Below are 24,466 nucleotides of genomic sequence, written 5' to 3'. Positions count from 1 at the left end.
ACAGAGACATGCAAACTCATATGCCATACCTGAGTAAGGCTATAATTAAAGGCTCTGTGAATATGCATTTTACTCTTTTGTTGTTGAGAGTAAAGAATTAAGAGTTGCCAGAGACCCTGGAGCCTGATTTAACAGCTTTATTCTACAGATGAGGAAATTAATGCCTAGGAAACCGAAGTCACATGGATGAATTTGCATAATATAGAGTTGGGCAAATTCTGGTGTTTTGATGTCAAAGCTAATACTCCTATTTTCTTACTTTTACTATACATTTCCTACAGATATGCATAACCATAACTCTTCTACTCATACTGTGAGTAGATTTTTATCTGTCCATGAACCCCTATTATAAGAATTACTAGTTATAAGGAACCTCAGAGGTCATCGAACATAAGACATCAGAGGTGTCAACAAAGAGCAAGCCTTGGGGGAAGCTTGGTTGCAACCAGGGATTCAGGTACTAGACACAATTGTATATGGAATGATGATTAAGAGAGGATGAAGACCCTAGAGAAGGGAAATATAAAGTAGGGTTTTGTGTTTCCCTTCCTCATCACTGTGATATTTGGTATTGTCATCAAGTCAAAGGCAATAATATTAGGAAAATGAGTCTTGTCCTTAGCCTGGAACCCAAATATGGTTAACATGGTCACTTTGTTGTTGCTAGAGCCAAAGAATCAGTCAGAGACCCAATTCTTTCTCCTAATAAATGACTCTCATAAATTGAGCCTGGTTTCTGCTAGTACCAGTAAGAATATTCATTAATACAGCTTCCCCTCCACCTGGGTGACAGTTGTTCCAAAGCTAGACACTGAAACTTGTCAAGTTACCACAAAGGAAATCAAGCATTGTGAATTTTAGTTTTACTTAAACCAGCTTAGTCTTTAGAATTTTAGCAATTAGTAATTTATACACCCCACTTAAGGATTAAATGTCAAGGAGGAAGGCCTATGACTGGCATATGCCAGCAAGTGACAAATTAGAAACAACTGACTGACCCCTGGGCTGTCCTAAACCAAGCTTAAGCCACCATTGGCACATGTCAGTCACAGGAAGTGATATAAAGAACTGCCTTTATATTTCTCATCACTTCCTGTGGGGAGGGAGCTTTGGTGAAGTTGACCCTGGAACTCGAGCCTGGAGGATCTCCTCAGACTGCTTCCTTTAGATGGTCACATAGTGAGTGATAAGATTGACTCCCCTTTACCTTGTCCAAGGCCTCTGAACTCCTGCCTGGCTCAGCCTGGGCTGGAGCATTTTAAATTCTCTTTCCTCTCTTACTCATTCTTAATTTCTTCCTTATATTGTAAAGAAACCACCATAAAATTCCATTCTGACTTGAATGTTTCATAGGGATTTAGAGATTAAATCCCTGGCAACCAACTAATTTTCTATTCATTCTCAACCCTAAATTTACCCTTAACAATCTGACTTATCCATGAATGTTGTAACAAGTGCCCTCAAATTTCCCTGAATTTTCTTTCCTCTTTCTCTACTTCCTCCTCAAGTCAGTCAGTCTTTTAAACAGCTAACTTGGCTTCAACAATATTCAACAACAGCTGCTAGAGCAGGTGAGTATATATATTTTTTTCTTTTTTCCTTAAATTGAATTGAACATGACCTTTTGTTTTTGTTTTGTTTTGTTTTTTAACCTTAAGCAGCAAGGCCCTGAGGTCTTAGCTGGGGAAGCTGTTTATAAATCTCCCTTGCCTTAGGAAACAAACAACCCAATTAGCCAACCCTCCCTGATTAGCAGTGAGGAAATTCTGAAGAAAGGAGCCTTTGCTTCAATCCCTCACAGCAAAAATGGCTAGACTACTAGAGTAAAAGTAGTGAGTCAGCTTAAAGTCCACTTTCCTGCTTTTCAGCCTCTGTAGTTCTTTAAAATTTAAGTGGGCTTTGCTCAAAGAGAATAGCACATGGTCCTTGCAGTTTAACCTGAGTGATAAGGGAAGATACAACCCCTCCCAAACTTAGTTTTAAAAGGAGCCTCAGTCTCAGGAAAAAGGCTTTGTTTTTGTCTGCCTTTTCATGCAGAAGAATTGATTAGATTAGGGCTGTACATAGAACCACACCCAAACACCTAGCCAAAATAAAAAAAAGAAAATTTACAACAAAATAAGATCCTAGGCAGTAGAGCCATCTACTTACAAAAGGCAAAATTACAGATAACTTAATGATTGACTTTAGGAATATGTGGTTAGAGCCAGTTTACAACTTATTTAACAACTGGTTTCTCAGCTCCATGACCAAATTTGGAAATGTATTATTCCTTGTCTCTTTGAAATGGCTCATCCTAGGGAATTTATGGTAATGTCTAATAGCTGCACTACTCCTCCTTGAGATTTTAATTGTTGGAGCTGTAATATTGTATCTATTTTTCTCTAAGAGAGACCTGGAAAATACCATACATAAGATAGAGAATCAAATAAGAGAATTACATCAGTCTCCCCTTGGAAAACATATTTCCCAGCCAAACTAACCAATTGTTCCTTCTACTATTCAACAATATGCGGGACACAATACTCAGCTTGAGCTTATAGAGGAAAGTTTGGGGGAGCTCATAACTTTTATAAAAAGCATTAAAAGAGAATAATATCCTAGAATAGGAGTAATTTATCTCTCCACACTTCATCATTATTAGAATCCCTGTCCCACCCTGCTCTGCACAATTTGGCTCCTAGTTCTCAAACTGCCCCCTCCCATACCCAACTTCCTCCCCCCTCACTACCCAACCCACTTCTCCCCCTGCCCATTCCTCCTGTCCTGCCCCCTCTGCCCTAGCCCCCACACACACCTAACCAACCCACTCCTTCCCCTGCCCATGCCTCCTGCACTGCTCCCATCAGCCCTAGCCCCTCCCCCTGCCCATGCCTTTTGCCTTGCCCCCTCAGTATTAGCTCCTCCCCCTACCCATGCCTCCTGTACCACCACCTTTGCTCTGGCCACCCCCCTGCCCATGACTTCTGTCCTGCCCCCTCGGCCCTAGCCCCCACCCCCACCCATGATGCTTCCAGTCCCAACTCCATTGCCCTGGATATCCCATCCACCCTGCCCTACCCACACTACCTTAAACCCCCCACTCCTAACCATCCAACCCCTTCCACTTCTCTTACCTGCCCAAGTGAAAACAGAGCAAGAAGCCTAGAAACAGGAACACCAGATAATTCAGATAGAAGTTTATTTCCATTAAGTGAAGTACCCACTTTTAATAAAAATGAGGACTTAATATCTATAAGACACCATACAACTTTCAGCCCTGAAGATTTAAAAAATTCAAGGAACACCTTCACTCATTTGGGGAAGAACCAATATTAATTATTTAAAAATTAGAAAATATATTCAAAACTTTTGACCCCACTTGGCTGGATGTTGAAAATTCATTAGAAAAATTTCTGACAAACAGAGAGAAAAATAAAGTCATCTCTCTGGTTAATCAGAAGCAAGGTAGAGGAGCACATTATTGGTCAACTGAAGATCTACCCTGGAACTCCAATGTTGAACTAGATTACACAAAACTAAACCACGCCAGAGAAGCATTATTGACAGCCATGAGAGCTTGCTCTAATAGAACTGATTCATGGTCAAAATTTGAAAGAACCCAACAAGAAATTGATGAGACCCCCCCCTCCCAGTTTATGGACAGACTTATTGATGTAGGAAATACATATATGGACCTTCATTTGTCCAAAGAAAGAGACATTAGACAGATATGTAGACAATTCATTGAGAATTGTTGTTCAGTGGTAAAAGACTACTTTAAAACTAGCTGTCCTAATTGGGACTCTATGGACCTCAAAGAATTGAGGAGAGTAGCAGTCTATGTTTATAAGGGCCATGCAAAATGACTTGAGGAAAACAATAAGTCAGTGGAAGACTCAAAGAAAGAAATTGAAAGATTACAAGGACAACTGAAAAGTAAGGGAGAGACCATAGCCCCTTTGCAGGAATACACAGATAAATCATTGACATTCCTTTACTGTAGAAAGAGCGGGCATGCAATGATGGTTTGTAGGAGCTGGCTATGGGGAAAAAAATGATAACAACTTTAGAAATAATAACTATAGGAATCTTAATGCCAATCAAAATAATGACAGTGCTCCAAATGAGGAAAATTATAAAACTCAATATAATGCCCAACAATAATATATTTTTTTAAATGGAGCTTGCCCATGCTATACTCTGGGTGAGTATAGCATAGAGGATCCCAGAAAAGTGCCCAGGCAGCTCTATGATGGTATGATGGGGGAGAGGAGAGGGCCTTGGAATCAAAGAGTGTAACCTTTGATTTTCCAGACCCTGATATTTTAATGTCAATAATCCCTATACATTCTCCCCTACATAGTAAGGAACCTCATGTCACTTTAAAGGTAGGAAATTCATAAGATCATTGTCAGTTGGACAGTGGGGCATCTAGGTCAGTTTTGGTAAGCAAACCAGATGCAAAATGTGACTCTATTGGCTCTATAAATGTAGTAGGTATATCAGGAACACTTTTAAAGGTCCCAAAATTTTCTCCTCACATGGTATGTGTGGGACCCCTAACTGTTGAACATTTTTCTCTTTTAATACCTGGATCCCTCACAAACTTGCTGGGGAGGGACTTACTATGCAAACTACAGGTCACAATAATTTGGGGCCCAGATGGCTCTATGTCCTTGGAAGTGCCTGAGGAATCAGTAAATTTACTCCCTGTACTTCTCTCAGAGAGCCAGGGGGCAAAAGAGCCTCCCACCTTTGAAATACCTTCAGATATACCAGAATCTCTTTGGGCCACATCTTCTTCTGGTGTAGGCTTACTTAAATCAGCTGTCCCTATGCAGATTAAATCTAAATCTAGCCCACCTCCTTCCATTCCTCAGTATCCTCTCTCAAAGGAGGCAATAAAGGACATTACCTTTATCAATAAACTCATTAATTGACCAGGGCATCATAATTTACTGTAAATATAAATACACCCATCCTGCCCTTTAAAAAAACAAAAAATGGGGCCCCATGTCAAGCACCTTTATAGATTTGTACAGGATTTGAGGGCTGTGAACAATCACATTATAAAGAGACACTCTGTAGTTTGCAACATAAATACTATTATTTGCTCTATTCCTAGCACAGCTACATTCTTTACAGTAGTGGACTTCTGCTCAGCCTTCTTTTCCATACCTATACATGAGTATTCCAGGCATATCTTTGCTTTCACCTGTAAGGGTTCTCAGATCCACAGAGTCGTTTGCCCCAGGGGTTCGTGGAAAGCCCAAGTTTGTTTACACAAATTTTGAGCCAAGACACAGATAATATAAAATTTAAAAACAGCAAATTAATCAAATACATAGATGATCTACTCTTGGCTTCAACAGATGCAAAAGCATGTCAGGAAGATAGTAAATTCCTTCTTTTGGAATTGTGCAAAAGAGGGCATAAGGTCTCTAAGGATAAGCTTCAATGGTGTCTCCCCAAAGTAGAATATTTGGGGTTCATTCTGACTGCTAGAGCCCATTGTATTTCTCCCAAGATAATTGTAAATATTCAAAAATTGAGTGCTCCTACCACTAAGAAACCATTAAGAGCAATTTTAGGAGCAACAGGGTTTTGTAGATAATGGATCCATTGCTATGGGGAAATTACAAAAACCCTTATAGCACTAACAAAAGATTCAGTCCCTGAAGCACATAAATTAGAGCCAAAACACCTGTCAGCTCTATTAGATCTAAAACAGGCTATTTTGTCTGTCCCTGCTCTAGGCATTCCAGACTACAAGTCATTTACTTTGTATGTATATGAGTGGAAAGGTAGAAGCATTGTTGTTAAGGCACAGAACACAGGCATTTTCTAATCAGCAAATTACAAGGTATGAAATAACCTTGTTAAATAATGAAAATATCACTTTAAAATACTATACAACCCTGCCACCTTGCTTCCATATTTACCAACTTCAAGAGAACCATTACACAGTTGTGAAACACTGGTGTCAATGGCAGACAAGCCTCAAGATAATCTCTTGGACACTCCCTTAGACAACCCAGATCTGGTCTTATTTACTGATGGTTCTTCTTTTATGAGGGATGGCATACACTACACTGGAGCTGCTGTAGTCACAGAATTTGTCACTGAGTGGTCAACTTCAATGACCTCTAACATTAGTGCTCAAGGTAAATTTTGCACTGAGACACATTTAAAATGGCCTGAAATTCTCCCTCTGGCCCTATTTTATCTTAGAAGCAGGCCCAGGGGTGATCTACACATCTCACCATTTGAGATGCTTTTTGGACATCCACCTATACAGGCTAAGCCTTTCTCTCCTGCATATACATCACTATTAGGGAGAGATATTTCTATTGCTTCCTATATACAGGAACTACAGCACAAACTGCATGAATTCTATGAATCCGGAGCTGCAGTACAAGCCAGACCACTAGACTTTTCACTTCACAACCCAGGAGACAAGGTGTATATAAAGAACTTCCAGTGTACTAGAGCAACTCAGCCTTCCTGGGAAGTGCCATTACAAATGTTGTTAACTACTCCAACATCTATAAAATGTGGAGAGAAGGATTCTTGGATTCATTGCTCACATATAAAGAGAGCATCTTTTATTGAAACTTATTGACTGTATCCTATACATGCATTGGAGATAATAATTCACAAGTGGATGCTGTTTTTTGGGAACACATTGAATTCCTGAATTTTTTGTCTCTTTTTCCTTATTTTTATTATTGCTTTTCTTTTATTTTGATTAGAATATTTGATTTTTCCCTTTCATCATTTCTTGTACTTATGGTACATACAATCAATATTAATTTTTATTCTGCAGTAATATACATTAATATATATATATGTATATATACTTGCTATAATATTAATACATATCCCAATAGCTTTAGACTGTGGGAACCTGCCATTTATTGATAATTGTTATGGGACTGTGATTAATGTTTGTGTCTGATTCTAGGAAACAGGATCAAAAAGGAGCATAGACTTAACCTAAATAGTGCTAAAAAGAGCGTATAGGTGAAAAAGAAAGAAACCAATCCAGGTAGGACTGATGATTTCTAAGCCAATACAAAAGGACTTGAACCTAGTGTGAGACTTGAGGTTGCGACGCTTGACATATGTTAAAACATAGGACTTCGTTGTATCCACACTCTTTGTGAAATACTCACATACAAGTACCAAAGTTTGGCTATCATTCTGGCTCCCCCTATCTCTGAGAATGAAGGTAAAATCAGACCAGGGAATGACACTTCCCTATCAAAATAAAAATATGGTCCTTTTTTCTCTCTTATAGTATGGCAACTTCCTGTAATCTTGGCTACAAATGGGTAAGTGAAATATTGCTGCATTTTGTATTACAGACTTCTGGGATAGAAATTACATTAATTTGACCCTAATACAAGGACCTGTTAGAAATTTATTAAAACCTAATATAAGAGCCTATTATGAATTTATTCTTGCTTACTCAAATTTTGCATACATAGATTTTTGATATTTTGATTCTAATTTTGAATTCTTCCTTCTTCAAAAGAAGTTTAATTTTTCTTCCATTATTTTTTCTTTTATGTTTATGTTTATGTTTTTTTCTTTTTTTGTTTATTCTTTAGATAATTGATATACACCACAAAACTCAACCTTGCATCCTGAGCTGAACTGGGTGTTCCTCAACACCATTTTGGGGGGGGGCAGGGTTGCATTTTCATAAAATCCAAAATTTAAAATTTTAGTTCCAGAAAGATCTTCAGGAAAGAAGCTTGCTAACTCCTAAAATCCAGAGAATGAACTGTTTGCAGAAAGATATCTGAAACCCTTTACTACATCAGGAAGATCCAGAATGAACCTTGTGGTGCAGTTGATTGAACTGAAGGTTGATTGAACATTTATTTTGAATATACACTCTTATGCCAAAAGGGTACTTTCCCCTAATTGGTTTTTGTCAATGAGCCCAGCGAAACATTGGCTTTGCTGTCTCTCTCTCTTCCATTTCCCTCTTATCTCTAACTATTGTAGTTTCCTCTTAGAAAGAAAAATTTGTCTGCACTTGCAGTTAGAAGATTTTAGAGGTACAAGAAGATTATGTTCTAGTGATCAATTGGAGAGACTAGTTCCTCAATCATCATCAGGGGGGATTGTGAATTTTAGTTTTACTTAAACCAGCTTAGTCTTTAGAATTTTTAGCAACTAGGAATGTATACACCCCACTTAAGAATTAAGTGTCAAGGAGGAAGGCCTATGATTGGCATGTGCTAGCAAGTGACAAATCAGAAACAACTGACTGACTCATAGGCTGTCCTAAGCCAAGCTTAAGCCACCATTTGCACACGTCAGAAACAGGAAGTGATGTAAAGAACTGCCTTTATATTTCTCATCACTTCCTGTGGGGAGGGAGCTTTGATGGAGTTGACCCTGGAACTGGAGCCTGGAGGAATTCCTCAGACTGTTTCCTTTAGATGTTCACATGGTGAGTGATAAGACTGACTCCCTTTTCCCTTGGCTAAGGCCTCTGAACTCCTGCCTAGCTCAGACTGAGCTGTAGCATTTTAAATTCTCTTTCCTCTCTCATTCTTAATTTCTTCCTTATATTGTATAGAAACCACCATAAAATTCCATTCTGACTTGAATGTTTCATAGGAATTTAGAAATTAAATTCTTAGTGACCAACTAATTTTATATTTGGTCTCAACCCTAAATTTACCCTTCACAAGATATAAGAAGGAGAGAACACACATTGTTCTGAGGCTAAGAAGCTTGGCACTGGATGGAAAGGGGAGGAATCTCCAACTCTAGCAGCAACCTAGGATAATAAGCTCAAGGCATCCCAGAAAACCAGAGTGGTTGAGTCACAGGGAAAGGCCTTTGGTGCCATTACTGTACAGAGAGGAAACAGTGGGAAACAGAGAGCAGAATACATCATGATGGAGAAAACCCTCAAGAACTCTTTCATGAGGCTCCACAGGTAGGTCAGAGAAGCTCAGGTACATCTTATATCACTCCCCGCAGACCAAGGAGGATCAGTGGAATAGACTTGGGGTAAATGACCTCAGCAAGACAGTCTATGACAAACCCAAAGATCCCAGCTTTTGGGACAAAAATCCACTATTTGATAAAAAACTACTGGGAAAATTGGAAGACAGTGTGGGAGAGATTAGGCTTAGATCAACATCTCACACCCTACACCATGATATATTCAGAATGGGTGAATGACTTGAACATAAAGAAGGAAACTATAAGTAAATTGGGTAAACACAGAATAGTATACATGTCAGACCTTTGGGAGGGGAAAGACTTTAAAACCAAGCAAGACTTAGAGTCACAAAATGTAAAATGAATAATTTTGACTACATAAAATTTAAAAGGCTTTGTACAAACAAAACCAATGCAACCAAAATTAGAAGGAAAGTAACAAATTGGGAAACAATCTTCATAACAAAATCCTCTGACAAAGGTCTTTATTACTCAAATTTACAAAGAGCTAAATCAATTGTACAAAAAATCAAGCCATTCTTCAATTGATAAATGGGCAAGGGACACGAATAGACAGTTCTCAGTCAAAGAAATTAAAACCATTAATAGGCACATGAAAAAGTGTTCTAAATCTCTTATAATCAGAGAGATGCAAATCAAAAGAATTCTGAGGTATCACCTCACACCTAGCAGATTGGCTAACATGAAAGCAAAGGAAAGTAATGAATGCTGAAGGGAATATGGCAAAGTAGGGACATTAATTCATTGCTGGTGGAGTTGTGAACTGATCCAACCATTCTGGAGGGTAATTTGGAACTACTCCTGAAGGGCACTAAAAGACTGTCTGCCTTTTGACCCAGCCATAGCACTGCTGAGTTTGTACCCAAAAGAGATAATAAGGAAAAATCTTGTACAAGAATATTCATAGATGCGCTCTTTGTGGTGGCAAAAAATTGGAAAATGAGGGGGTGCTTTACAATTGGAAATGGCTGAACAAATTGTGATATATGTTGGTGATGGAATACTATTGTGCTCAAAGGAATAATAAAGTGGAGGAATTCCATGGAGACTGGAACAACCTCCAGGAAATGATGCAGAGCAAAAGGAGCAGAAACAGGAGAACATTGTACACGGAGACTCATACACGGTGGTACAGTCAAATGCAATGGACTTCTCCATTAGTGGCAATGCAATGATCCTGAACAATTTGGAGGGATTTAGGAGAAAGAATACTTTCCACATTCAGAGGGAAATTTTGGGGAGTAAAAACACCAAATAAAAACAACTGCTTGATTACATGGGTCGAGGGGGGTATTATTGGGGATGTGGACTCTAAATGAACATCCTAGTGCAAATACCAACAACATGGAAATGGGTTCTGATCAAGGACACTTGTAATACCCAGTGGAATTGGGTGTTGTGGAATATGGGAGGGGCTGAGAGGAGGGAGGGAGGAATAGAAAATGATTTTTGCAACCTAGGAATAATGTTTGAAATTGACCAAATAAAAAAAAATGTTAAAAAAAAAAGAATAGTGACTATGTGATTTTCGCATATGTTTATCCTCAACATTGCATAGTAGCTAGCATATATTATACACCTAATGATTTTTCATTCATTCATTTATATAACAAAAGGCATAGTCCCAATGACACATTTTAAAAAAAAATATAAAGAATTCAATGGTGACTTGCATGTGGAATATAAAGAATAGAAGATGAAAATGAAAAAAACAGCAACAACACAGACTTCAGATGGGTAAAGAAAGTGGAAAATATGTAACAATATTTCAGAAAATGAGAGGGATAAATGATTAGTTAGGAATCATATAAAAATGGTAGGATGAGGGATTTGTCCATAATCCCACAATTAGTTATAAAAAGCTAAGAAATTTTTACTAAATAAATTAATAAGTTCAATATAAACTGATATGATTTATTCCTTAATAAATTTTAAACAATTATTGGATTTCATCCATTGGAGGAAAGTTTATGATTCATACAGGAAATAGATTAAAATTGGTTGAACAGATTAAGTCACATTCTTTGGAATATGGATAGTACACCAATGTTTCATGAGTTAAAAGATTTAAATTGTGGTTGAATCTAGTGGTGACAGAATCCTTCATGAGAATTGACAATGGGTAAGAGATTAAAGAATTTCCTCATAACACTTGATCTATCCCTTCCACATTTTCCAAGGTATGACACTGAGGAATTAAAATATTTGGAAAATTTGAAGTTTTCAGATTTTATCCACTATATTGTTAGTTGTGTCTACACAAATTAGTAGCAACATCCTGAAAAAGCAGTGCTTGATTGGAACTCACAGATTTGGTTCATATCTATATGAAAGAAATTGACAAAGTAGGCAGAGATAATGACCCATATACATTAGAGTTCAAACATCACTAATTGACAATACAAATCTGTCAGATTAATGTGGATCGTTCTTCAAACCTCTTATTCTAAGAACTAGAAGTCAAAGGCCTCCTTTCAGAAAAAAATCTTGCCTTTGAAATTTTATTTATTCTTGATCTGTTCCTGAGTATTTCTGTCTGGCTTCAGGAGGATCACATAACATTTTGGAATAAAAATACAACACAGTAACCCAGCACTGGAGGCCAGGATGGAGAAGATCTCCACAGTGACCATGGCCTTCCCTTTGGAGCTCTGATATGTGGGAAGAAAAGTGATCCAGACACTGCAAAACACCAGCATGCTGAAAGTGATGAACTTGGTTTCATTGAAGGCATCAGGCAGATTTCTGGCCAGGAAAGCCACAGTAAAGCTCCCCAGAGCCAGAAGGGCCATGTAGCCCAGGACACTGTAAAATGCAAAGACAGAGCCCTCATTACATCTAAGGATTATGTGGCCATATTCAGAGTGTGTGTCTGCCTCTGGGAAGGGGGGAGAGGTGCCCAGCCAGATGCCACAGAAAGTCACTTGAATCCCTGAGCAGATGAGAACAACATAGATGGACGCTGTAGGATGTACAAACATGCGGATCCTGCTCCCTGGCCTTATAACCCTGAAAGCCAGAACCACTATGATGGTTTTGGCCATAATGGAAGAAATAGCCACTGTGAAGACAACTCCAAATACTGTTTGTTGGAGGAGACACGTGGCAGTGGTAGGACGACCTATGAAGAGCAGGGAGCAGAGGAAACAGAAGATGAGGGAGATGAGGAGAGTATAGCTGAGAGTCCTGTTATTGGCTTTCACTATGGGAGTGTCTTGGAACTTCACAAAGACCCCAAGAACTAGAGCAGTCAGTAAGGAGAAGGAAACAGCCATACACATCAAAGTCATTCCCAGAGGTTCTTTCACATTCAAAAAGGTCACAGGCTTGGGGACACAGTGATCTCTCTGCTTATTTGGATATGTATCTTCTGGGCACTTCATACAATGCTCTGCATCTATAGGGCAAAAAAAGAATCAGTGTTTAGACTCAAAATATTATCCCTATGTTCAGACATGGGAAATAGTCATGCTATCTACAATAATTCCTTCTGCTCAACAGGACACAATATCCCCTTCTTTCTTACATGAGAGAAAATATTCAGTAACATGGAATTTGAGGCTAAGCCTACTTTCTTCATGCCTGTAATTAGTGATTTTGCTTAGATCACTTTGGTTCTCTGTATTACTTTTAATTAACTGATGATACCTGTCCCTCTTGATCTATTCTCTTAGTGCAATAAACTTAAAAACTGGACCCCTTTAATATGTAAAGATCTCTTCTGTGTTCATTGTCTTCAGCAACAACTCTACGTGTAGGGGACAGCTGGGTAGCTCAATGGATTGAGAAGCTGGCCTAGAGGCAGGAGGTCCAAGGTTCAAATCTCACCTCAGACACTTCCTAGCTGTGTGACCCTGAACAAGTCACTTAACCCTCATTGCCTAGCCCTTACCACTCTTCTGCCTTGGAACCAATACACAGTTCGTTCCAAGACAGAAGATGAGGGTTTAAAAAAAAACAACTCTACCTTTAGACTGCCTAAATTAATCTTTCCTCATTCTTCATAGAAACCAGTACACAACTTTCCACAACTAACTTCCATGCATTTTATACATATTTTGTAGATGCCTATATGCTCAAGTTGCCTCTTCTGTTTGAATGGAAGCTCCTTCAATGCAGCAATTAGTTCTTTTTGTTGATGCATACTTACCATTTATCATTAAGACTGTCATATACTAAATGGCTATTGATTGATTAATTGATGATTTATTGAAGAACTGGAAGATTTTTTCTTTTTTTCTTTTTTGCTTCTGCATTCAATTTCTTTTTCTAATTTAAATTTCTTTGTTCATTTTTTCCATTAACACACTCAGATAACTCCCTTTCTCCCCCCCCCTCCAAATTAGAGAAGGCATTGTTTGACAAAACTATATATGTATGTAAAACTGTCTTGCATATTTATATGTATCGGTTCTTTCTCTGGATGTGGATATACACAAGTCATTCTTCAAACAATATTTCTATTCCCATATGTAATGTTCTCTAGTTTCTGCTCATTTTACTCTTCAGAACTTTGATGTAGGGTTTTTTTGTGTTTTTCTTTTTATATTTAATATTTCATTTTCCCAATTACATATAACAATTTTAACAAAGTTTTCCTGATATTATAAGATCCAAATTATCTCCCTTCCCTTTTCCATCCCCCATCATTGGAGATGGTAAGCAGTTTGATCTTGGTTTTATATGTACTTCCATTCTGGTCATCGTTATAAGAAAACACTCAAATAAAGTGAAAACTCTAAAATAAAACCATAAGTAAACCCATGTGAAAAAATAGTATGATTTGATCTGCCTCCAACTCCAACAGTTTTTTTTCTGGAGATTGATAGCATTTTTTGTCATAAGTGCTTCAGAATTGTCTTGGATCATTGCATTGCTAAGAATAATGAATTATTTCACAGTTGATCATCATATAATATTGCTGTTACTATGTACAATGTTCTTCCAGTTCTGCTTATTTTGCTCTGCATAAGTACATGAGAATTCTTCCAGGTTTTTCTGAAATCATCCAGCTTATTGTTTCTGATAGCACAATGATATTCCATCACCAGCATATACCATAATTTGTCCAGCCATTTCCCAATTAATGGACATCTCCTTAGTTTCCAAGGCTAGACGATTTCTTACATACATTCTTTTATTTTGTAAGGGATCCTCTTGTTGATCCTACCAAAACTGATGCCATAACCAAATATGTTCAACAGAGAAATCCATATTCTTTTATTATTATGTTTTGGTCAGATTGCTTAAAGTCGATTTCTCATTGGATCATAGATTGACTTTTTCACTGTTTTTTAGAATAAGTGATTGACTATATTTTTAAACTCTCACTCAGATTTATGAGGGCTTCTTGAAATTTACCATGGAGAAGACATTCCAGAAATACTCAAGCCCTGGAGCTATCTTTACTGTCAGCAGATTGTCTCTTCCATTGGCATCTACTTTCTTCCTTCTTTGCTTTTACCTTTTCTGTGATCTATAGTTTCAATTTAAAAAATAAAAACCAACACTTGAATTATCTCCATGTCAGCGATAAAAATCCAAGGAGACCTATTTGCTGGTAATAAGGAAACCCCTTAATTTTAGTATTTATTCTATGTAAGTAGGTAAGAACATGAATTGGGCAGAAGACTTGGAGTCAGGAATTCCCAAGTTCAAATCCTGCCTCAAACAATTCTAGCTGTGTTATCTTGGGCAAGCCACTTTAGTTTTGTCTGTTTTAATTTCCCAATCAGTGAAATTATGGCCACAATAGCATCTATCTCATAGGGTTGTTTTGAGGGACAAAGAAGAAAAACTATATATATGAAATTCAAGATTGAAGCCCTATGTAAACGCTAGGTTTTGTTTTAATTTCATTATTAATATCAATAATAGCATTAGAAAATCAAGAAACTACCTTTACTGAAAAGGAGAGATTCATACATCTCCACACTAAAACAATGGAATAAATTAGAATATAGTGTAAACTTTGTACATATTCTAGAAACATTTTTTTAAAAATCAACCTTTTCTCTATTTTCCTCTTTTCCCTCCTATCTTGACTTGAAAACAATCTAAGACAAGGTCCAAATGAAATGCAATTGGATGAATCATGAGAGCATCCAATCTTCTCCCAAGATCTGATTCCATATTTACTTCATAAGTACTTTGATCCAGATGTATCTGTATCCATCCTAACTATGCCTTATTCCTTAATCTGCAGTTTGTTCATTTTAAGACTACATTCCATGCACAATGTGGGGTAGTTGATGGAGAACTAATTGCAAAACAAAAAAGACCAGAGTTCAAGTTCTGCCTCTGCTACAAGTAACTCAACTTCTCAATGTTCTAGAAAATTCTCATACAATAAGGCTGAGATATGTTGCTGACCTTCATTGGCAGAACCGCTTCCTAAACCAGTTCACTTAACAATGAAGTTTCAGGCACAGTCAGAACTCTTAGAACTATCACTAACTTCTTTCAAGTGGGGTAAAGTGCCCCTTAAAAAACAGCTATTAGTATTCTCTAGAAAGTCTCATAATTCTGAGTCATTCTGTAGGTTAAAATTTATATGTGAACTGAACAATAAAGAAGAGAGAAAGAATTTTGAACTGTTTGTCCTGTGATATGGGTATCAGTCTTTGGATCACGCACAGGAAAATTTGCAGAATCATGTAATTGCTCTGGGTTTCTTGAGTGAATTAAAGAAATGTAGGAAAGTGATCTTTAAGGATCCTCCTAACCTTCATCACTGACCCAATGATGATTGCTTTTCCTATGAAACCAGACTTACAAGTTAGAGAAGAATAAATTCTACAAATCATTTTACATTAACAACCCAAGAATTAAATGCCTCCTGCCCACTCACATTCTAAACCAGAAATAAACATAGCATTCAAACTTTTGGAGTGGAAATGCAGATCAAAACATATGATTCTAATTGTAGTTTATTTGGGTTTTTATTTAGGGGTTTTGGTTTTATATGACTATTCTCTTATGAAAATGAACAATATGGAAATATGTTTATGCAATAATGCATGTATAGCCCAGATCAAATTGCTTGCCAGCTCAGGGAGATGGGAAGAGATGGGAGGGAAATAGATAATTTGGAGTATATTACTTCAGACAACTTATGCGGAAATTTGTCATTAAATATAATTGGTAAAGTAAAATATATTCGCAAAAAACAACAACAAAGAAACACAACATTCAAAGAAGCCATTGAACACTTGTTTCCTTGATTCATTTTTATTAAACCATCCTGACTTTGCTTCTTTCACAATTCCTTCCCTCCTAGTCAGTTTCACTTCCTCAAACTCAAATATTCAGAAGCAGAGGGACTCATTGATTTGTATTTTCCTTCCATTGTTGAAGATCATGGTTCACTTTTGGTTACCCAAACTATGGGACTCTTAATCTGGTTCTCTCATAATTTTGGGAGACCATAGCAGGTCTTTCCAATGTACTAAAGGCTTTCTTTCCTCACTAACTCCTCACATGAGCATACCAAGGGAACCCTCTGACTGACTACTTTTCATCATCCACCCTCACCTTATGACCATCTCATCTCCTTCTATACTGATTTGTTTATTCACCTATGTCTTTTTTTTTAAACCCTTACCTTCCGTCTTGGAATCAATACTGTGTATTGGCTCCAAGGCAGAAGAGTGGTCAGGGCTAGGCAATGGGGGTCAAGTGACTTGCCCAGGGTCACACAGCTGGGAAGTGTCTGAGGCCAGATTTGAACCCAGGACCTCCCATCTCTAGGCCTGGTTCTCAATCCACTGAGCTACCCAGCTGCCCCCTATTCACCTATATCTTATACTCCTGTCCTTTTTTAAAATGACTTCCTTGACTATCATATAAAAATCTGTTCACAATGTAATTGCTTTTGAAGTCATTTTCAATTTCAGTTCTTTGGAGACTCATACTTCATGTCCCATAGGCAGAAAATAACAGAAGCATGAAATTTGGTGATGAAAACATCATACTTTATTTCTGGAATATTCCTGGAGTCATAAAGGAACAATATAATTTCCAATATATATTAGAGGCTGCTCTCTCTTTCCTTTTCAACTTTGGGCCAAACCTACTCACTTCATTGTCTGTCCCAGACATACATACAGATTAACAATCTTTGTGGACTTTCTTTCTAAACAAAAGTCATGCCCTGGGAAATGCACAGTCCTTATTAACTTTGTTTGAAATGTGTGAACAGTCAAGCCAAACTCTCTCTCTTTTTTTTATTTTTATTTTTTTTATAAAACCCTTACCTTCCGTCTTGGAGTCAATACTGTGTATTGGCTCCAAGGCAGAAGAGTGGTAAGGGTAGGCAATGGGGGTCAAGTGACTTGCCCAGGGCCACACAGCTAGGAAGTGTCTGAGGCCAGATTTGAACCTAGGACCTCCCGTCTCTAGGCCTGGCTCTCAATCCACTGAGCTACCCAGCTGCCCCCAAGCCAAACTCTCTTGAGGGACTATATATCCTAATAGAAAGCTCTCTAGATGGAAAAAGCACAATGTGGTCCAAAAAGAGTTCCATCTGAAGGACTTTACCAACTCCAGGGGATAGCTCTGAAATTCAGCAGACTGAATCTGAGAGAGTTTAAAAATATAGTCAATTGCTTATTCTAAAAAAATGGCAAAAAAGTCAATCTATGATCCAATGAGAAATCGACTTTAAGCAATCTGACCAAAACGTAATAATAAAAGAATATGGGGGGCAGCTAGGTAGCTCAGTGGATTGAGAGCTAGCCCTAGAGATGGGAGGTCCTAGGTTCAAATCTGGCCTCAGACACTTCCCAGCTGTGTGACCCTGGGCAAGTCACTTGACCCCCATTGCCTAGCCCTTACCACTCTTCTGCCTTGGAGCCAATACACAGTATTGATTCCAAGACGGAAGGTAAGGGTTTAAAAAAAAAATATGGATTTCTCTGTTGAACATATTTTGTTATGGCATCAGATTTGTCAGGATCAACAAGAGGACCCCTTACAAAATAAAATTCAGCCTCCTTATCAGGTTAGTATGGAAAGCATATGTGACTTACTATTGGTAGACAACAATCAGTAAAGCAGGATTGAAATAATACTGTATCGTTAAGTGAATTGCAAAGTAGGAACAGTGTCTTCCATTGTTGAGAATCCTTTACAAAAGGCTCCTTGTTCACAACTGTAACTAGGCATTCATACTCATTTCTTTGTGGACAAATGCTCAGATATTCTGAAACATAGTTATATGAATTCTTGTAACTGTAGTCCTAGAGAGAAAGTTTTATTTTCTCCTTGATGTGGTACAGAAAATTGCTTAGTTGTGGATGGACAAGCACAGATGGAAAGAAGCACGGTTAAAGCAACATACAAAGTTAGATATATATATAGATATATATATACAGATAGACATATGTTTATAAATCTTCTACACACTAACCATCATATCAAGGACCAAACTAAGGGATGTTAGTTCATCAAAGAAATAAAAAGAACAAATGTTTTCTCTTACACATTACACTTTTTATTAGGTGTAGGATCAAAGGCACCATTTCATGGGGACTTATTTCAGTATATTCCTCTGCTTTTCCTTTGATATGATCTCTTCCTCAGACAATAATATTTCTGGGGGTTATAGGTAACTGTACAAGAGTAACCTGTTGTTATTTTCTACATAAGTGATCATGATGAGAGAGTTCTCTGCAGAAACTTACCCATATGGCTGGAAATCTCCCCTTCTGGACAAGGAAAGCAATCAAAGCAACAGACAGGCTGCCCCTCCAAAGGGGTCTTCCTGAATCCAGGATCACAACTGTTACTACATACTCCACGAGGAACCTAAGATAGAGAAAGGAGAGTGGACTATATATCTTGTGCTTGGAGCTATTGAAATTTGGGGCAGAAAAAAGAAGCTTATTTTTTATGTAACCAAACCTTCAACATCCACTCTCATAGACAGTGAAAGTGTAAACAGAATGCTGTGTGGAGTCAAAATGGCTTGAATTCAAATCCAGCATAGCATATTAGTTGTGTCACCCAGGACAAGTGATTTGTCCTTTTTCTCAGTTTATTAAATAGTACTTACCTCACAGGATTGTTGGGAGGATAAAATGAGATAATATTTAGAAGTCATCTGGCACAGATTTGGTGCTTAAAAAAATGCCTCTTCCACTCATGTATCTTTAAAAGGGAAGAAATTCCTGTTGTGAGTGATAGTTTCACTGTTATTTTGTGAAGCCCTCAGCTGCCATGCCTGGAAAGAGACTCAGTGCCATGGAACCCTTAAGAAGCGGCACCAAAGTGGCAAAGTAGCCACTATGAGAAGAGCTGAATGGAGGTAACTCATTTAGAAGATATAGAACAAGTGAAAGGGGGTCTGGTGGAGCAGGAATATAATAAAAAATTGGACTACTACTCAGAACCAAGATGGTGGAGGAGCAGAAAACAGAACATCACAACAATGTACTAGATAGAAGTCTACAAACAGATTTAATTATGCCCCAGAACAATTCTCATGGGTGAATCCAGGAAAAGTCACAAAGTCATTTTTTCAGACTAGGTTGACATGGGGTAAGAGAGAGGTCTACAGAGTAAGAAAAGGGAATAGCCAGGATAATGCCAAATAAAGCTGTTCAACCCAGAAAGAGTAGGTCTTGGGCTCATGTCGAGATGCCCTGATGAGAACAGTTGCTTTTTGGTAGGGTTATCCTTCACTGTTCAGTTTCGTGTCACAGGTCCACGGTGGAAGGGCAAAGAGAATGTGTGCCCACAGGTGCCCTTCTTGGATAAAGATGGGTCTTGGATTCTATGTGGTGTACTAAGAGCAGCAGGTTCAGTAACAAATGGCAGCATTGTGGCTTCATTTCTGATTTCAAAGATGGGTCTCGGGTTCAGTTTCTACTTCACACTGATGTCAGTAGAGGAATACATGGGCAGGAAGATATTACTCAAAAGAATTGTATTTATTTATTATTGGGTGAATTTACTCATAAGAGGCCAATGCTTAGCAGTAGCAGGACAAAGCAACATGCTGGATCCCTGCAACAGTCCCAGGCCAGGTCTGCTATTATACAGAAACAGAACAAAGAAGACAGTGCCAGGGACGGGATAGAATCACATGGAAGTTAATCCATGGGACAATTGGGATTTCTTTTGCTTTTACTCTTAGTATTTTACTTTCTCTGTATTTCTGTAATTCTCAAATAGCAGAGCTTCCCAATTTATTTACTGCAATTCAATAATCCTAAAGTTTCTCAAACTCAAACCCAGGCAAAAAAAATAATCAGAAAGTTCAGAACAAGGCTGGGGTTCAGAGGTGGGGTGTATATATTAGAATAGAGAATGAGAACCTGACCTATGATTCCACAGAGAAAATAAAATACTAAGAGTAAAAGCAAAAGAAATCCCAATTGTCCCATGGATTAACTTCCATGTGATTCTATCCCGTCCCTGGCACTGTCTTCTTTGTTCTGTTTCTGTATAATAGCAGACCTGGCCTGGGACTGTTGCAGGGATCCAGCATGTTGCTTTGTCCTGCTACTGCTAAGCATTGGCCTCTTATGAGTAAATTCACCCAATAATAAATAAATAAATAATAAATTAAATAATAAATAATAGCCATAATAAACAATTAAGAACCAAGTTCTCTTTCAATGGTAATTTGGTATTTTCACAGAGTATATGCACACTACAGTTGACATAACAAGTGTAGATCTCCCTCCTTACATTTGAATTAGTTGGCAGGATAGTCTGCCCACTACAACTCCTCTGTCCTTACAGGGGAGAGGAAATGGAGAACAATCGTACTTTAACGAGAATCAGACCATTTTGAAAACACTGAATTTTTCATATCCTCACCTTGAGCTATTCCTGACATCTTGAATAACACAACACTGATTCCAACAAATCAGGAAAAGGACTATTAAAAACCTTCCATCCTGAAACATCCAGAGACTGATACAAAAATCAGGCAAGTCCAAAGTAAAGAAGTATACTGGAAGAAGGAGCAAATAAATTAAAGAATATCAGATTAAATGTCATTGGGATATGGGGATATTGGAGCCTCAGAGAAGAGAACTACAAAATATCTACAGGAAAGAAAAATGTAATCATCAATGGACTACTTAAGTGCCAAGAACAAAGACAGAACACTGGCACTGAGTTTCAGCAAATCATAAAAGTAATCTTTCCACATTTCTTAGAACCAGGATGCATTTTGGAAATAGAATGAATCCACTTGTTGCCTCAGGAAAGAAACCTCAAAATGGAATCGTTCAAGAAAAATCCTAACAAAAGTTCTGAGCATCCAGGCCTAAAAAAGTACTGAGAGCAGCCAGAAAGAAAGAATTCAGGCCTGAGTAATAACAATCAAGATCACAGACAATTAAGCAGCTAACATTCAAAATGATTGTGGAGCTTTAAATATGATATCCGAGAAGGAAGAGGATTTAGGTTTATCACGCAGAATAACTTCTGTAGGAAAACTAAGTATGAATCCAAAATGAAAAATGGCAGACCTTTAATTAAATAGAAGACTAAAAAGTATTACTTGTAAAAAAGATTTGAGCTAGTTAAAGATTTTGATGTTCAAATATGAATAATAAAATCATAAAAATGTAAAAAACAAATTAACCATAATGAAAAATCTAATGAAGCATAAGTAGCCTGCATACTAATGTATGAGACACTATTCACGTGTCACCTCTGAACCTTATTATTAGGGGTCATAGAAGTATATTAATTAAGGAATATTAGGGAGTGGGACCGTCATGTCTTGATGATCTTCATTGCCTGGTTGGTTGCTGCCCTTTTTACTTGAAGAGAATGAAAATTACCTCGCTGGTGATGTCTTTTGACTCAAGCAAAAATTGGCTTTAAGTGAGACAGAGTTGCTCAAAGAATATAACAAGAGGGAGAATGAAGAATTAGAAAAGACAGATTAAAAGGCAGATAATATGTAGGCAAAATAGCTTGCAACTTAGCATGCAACAAAAATAAATATCTTTTTGAATTGGCATAGGTGTGTATGTGCATACATATGTAAAAGTTTATATGCATTATGAAATACTATGGTGTTGTAAGAAATTATGATGGGATTTGTGCAGGGAAGACTTTTATGAATTGATGCAAAGTAAAGTAAACAGCCTGAGGTGTACTAATTCCATTAAAATTTTTTTTGCTTAAAACAAAGCACTTAGAAAAAAATTAGGTACTCTGATTAGGAGCTAAATATGACCGGTGGGGTACCTCAATGATGCAGGGGATAGAGCACCATTGGAGGAGGAAATAGGTAACCACTCAAGTAACTTTGCCAAGAAAAGTTATGGACAAAGTCCTTAAGGTTCACATAGAGTCAATATAAGTGAACAACAATACCAACAAATAGCACCTAGGATGCTCATTGCCTGTGTAATATTGGGAAAAAAATCACTCAATTTCCCTAAATATCAGTTTTCTCATGTCTAAAATGTGGACTAGATAACTTGAGAGGTCATTTCTTTATCTAGATCTATACTCTTGTGATCTAGATTAAATCAAATATGGCAAGAATTGTTCTTGTGATTAGAATTATGAAATTAACATTTAAACTATCTCTGACCGTTGAATCCCACCAGCCCCACACTATGGCATCTTCACAAATTGTGAAATCTTGTCCAAGTGGAGCCTTGGAGACAAACTGGCCCACTTTCACCAGAGCATCAGTCTCATTGGGAAAGAACACATAGTTCATAATGGCATACTGAGCCTCAGAGCTTCTATTCTCATCCACAAACACCTGATCACCAGCACTGTTGTTAAATTGGATGTTCTTCAGGAAGGAGTGAAGCTGAAAGGGAAGAGAAATCATCATAACAGATTGGAAGGGCTCCCCTCAAAGAGTAACCTATGAGTATATAAGAGATATTGGGCTTGTTGTGTAGTCTTATGGAGTTTTAAAGTTTTATTTTGAGGTATGGTTAAACTTGATTTCTATATAGATATAGAAATGAATCTCTGGAATCCACTGTATCTTTTTACATCTTCCTGGTTTGTAATTTCATTTTTATCTCTGACTCTCTCTACCTTTTTCTCCTTTAAAATCTATTGTCAATAAGTCTTGACCAAAGACACATGTAAAACCCAGTGGAATTGTGCATTGGATATGGGAGGGGGTTGGGGGAAGGAGAGGGAAAGAACATAATTTTTGTAATCCTGGGAAAATGCTCTAAATTAATCAATTAAATAAAATTTTAAAAATAAAAAATCTATTATCAAGGTTTGTTGATTTCATTTTTTAACATGTCAGTTCTGCTCCACTTCTTTCCTGTGATACTGTCCTAACCTTATTATCACACATCTGTACTACGCCGATGATCTACTGTTAGGTCTAATCACAAGATTCTCTTTATTCCAGTCTGTCCTCCATTTGGTTGCTAAAGTTATTTTTCTAAAGTGCTAGTCTGACAATGTCATACTCATACTCAGAAACTTCTAGTGGGTTTCTATCACCTCCAGGATAAAATACAAAATCTTCTATGTGGAATTCAAAGCACTTCATATACTAAATCCCCTCACTAAATTCAAAATGTAAAAATAAATGAATGTAAAAATGTTTTTGCTAATTGGGAAGAAAATAAAATGCTACTTAAATGCTTTTTGAATTACTAATTTCACAGGACAGAACTTGATTGCCTTCTCCATTCAAAATGTTTCAAGTTCTTTCAATTGATCATAATATGATATGAAGGGGAAAAATGCCTTAATATGGCCATCTTTCAATAGATATGCTCCATGTTAAATTCCAAATGCTAGCTATAAATGTTCTTTTTAAATTCAGGTTAAAAAAATACTAGGCTAAATTTTTCATGTTCTATTACCCTTATTACAGAGACTGAGGATGCTGATATTGCATTTTAAAAGGAAATAGAGTAATAGAAAGGATCAGTTTAGCTGTTATATGTGAAAAAGGAGCTTGTACAATCTGTACAAGACACAGAAAGAACTGAGACCTTCTTTCCTGAGAGACTGAGTAATTTAACTGTTGTGAGGTCTAAAGAGCATTTTAGGAAAATGGAATTTATTTCAGCCTATGAAGATATCCTGAGGAAATTTTTTTTGAGATTTTGGTAACCAGAAACAGTTAACTAGTAACTAGTATTTATTTCCATAATTGTGGAAAAAAATCAACAATTTCCACTAATGTCTAGAGGTGATTTTATCTAAAATCTTATGTAAAATTTTATCCAAAATCATCACATATATATTGTTGAAATATTTCTTTGTATAATTTGTTATACTCTTGACAAAATATATGATGAGTAGAATTCATGTTTGCCTAAAGCTATGATTCCAGTGACTGATAAAATAGATCATTAAAAGCTTTAGGAAAATAAATGTTCCAGTTTACTGGAATGAGGGTTCATAGAGAAGTCACCGATGAATGAGAAACTATACCCCACTAATAATTTATGAGGAAATATATAATGTGAGAACTTGAGAACTCTGAGAATTAATGAGGGATTTTTTCCCTAACAGGGAGATTATG

At 37.3% G+C, this 24,466-nt stretch overlaps 1 protein-coding gene across 1 annotated transcript in view; it reads right to left on the bottom strand.

The window, feature by feature from the left end:
* Positions 1-11,474: 11,474 nt before the first annotated feature.
* VN2R556 (vomeronasal 2 receptor 556) overlaps positions 11,475-24,466 on the bottom strand; it is a 30,844-nt gene continuing 17,852 nt past the window's right edge. The window contains exons 4-6 of the mRNA NM_001099565.1: positions 22,541-22,768; positions 18,657-18,780; positions 11,475-12,370 (exon numbers count right to left, since the gene is read on the bottom strand). Of these exons, the coding sequence (NP_001093035.1) occupies positions 11,475-12,370; positions 18,657-18,780; positions 22,541-22,768 (1,248 nt within the window). The remainder of the gene's footprint in view (positions 12,371-18,656; positions 18,781-22,540; positions 22,769-24,466) is intronic.

Source organism: Monodelphis domestica, chromosome 3 (assembly GCF_027887165.1).
Source record: "Monodelphis domestica isolate mMonDom1 chromosome 3, mMonDom1.pri, whole genome shotgun sequence".
Taxonomy (NCBI): domain Eukaryota; kingdom Metazoa; phylum Chordata; class Mammalia; order Didelphimorphia; family Didelphidae; genus Monodelphis; species Monodelphis domestica.
This window is presented reverse-complemented; position numbering and strand designations above follow the sequence as displayed.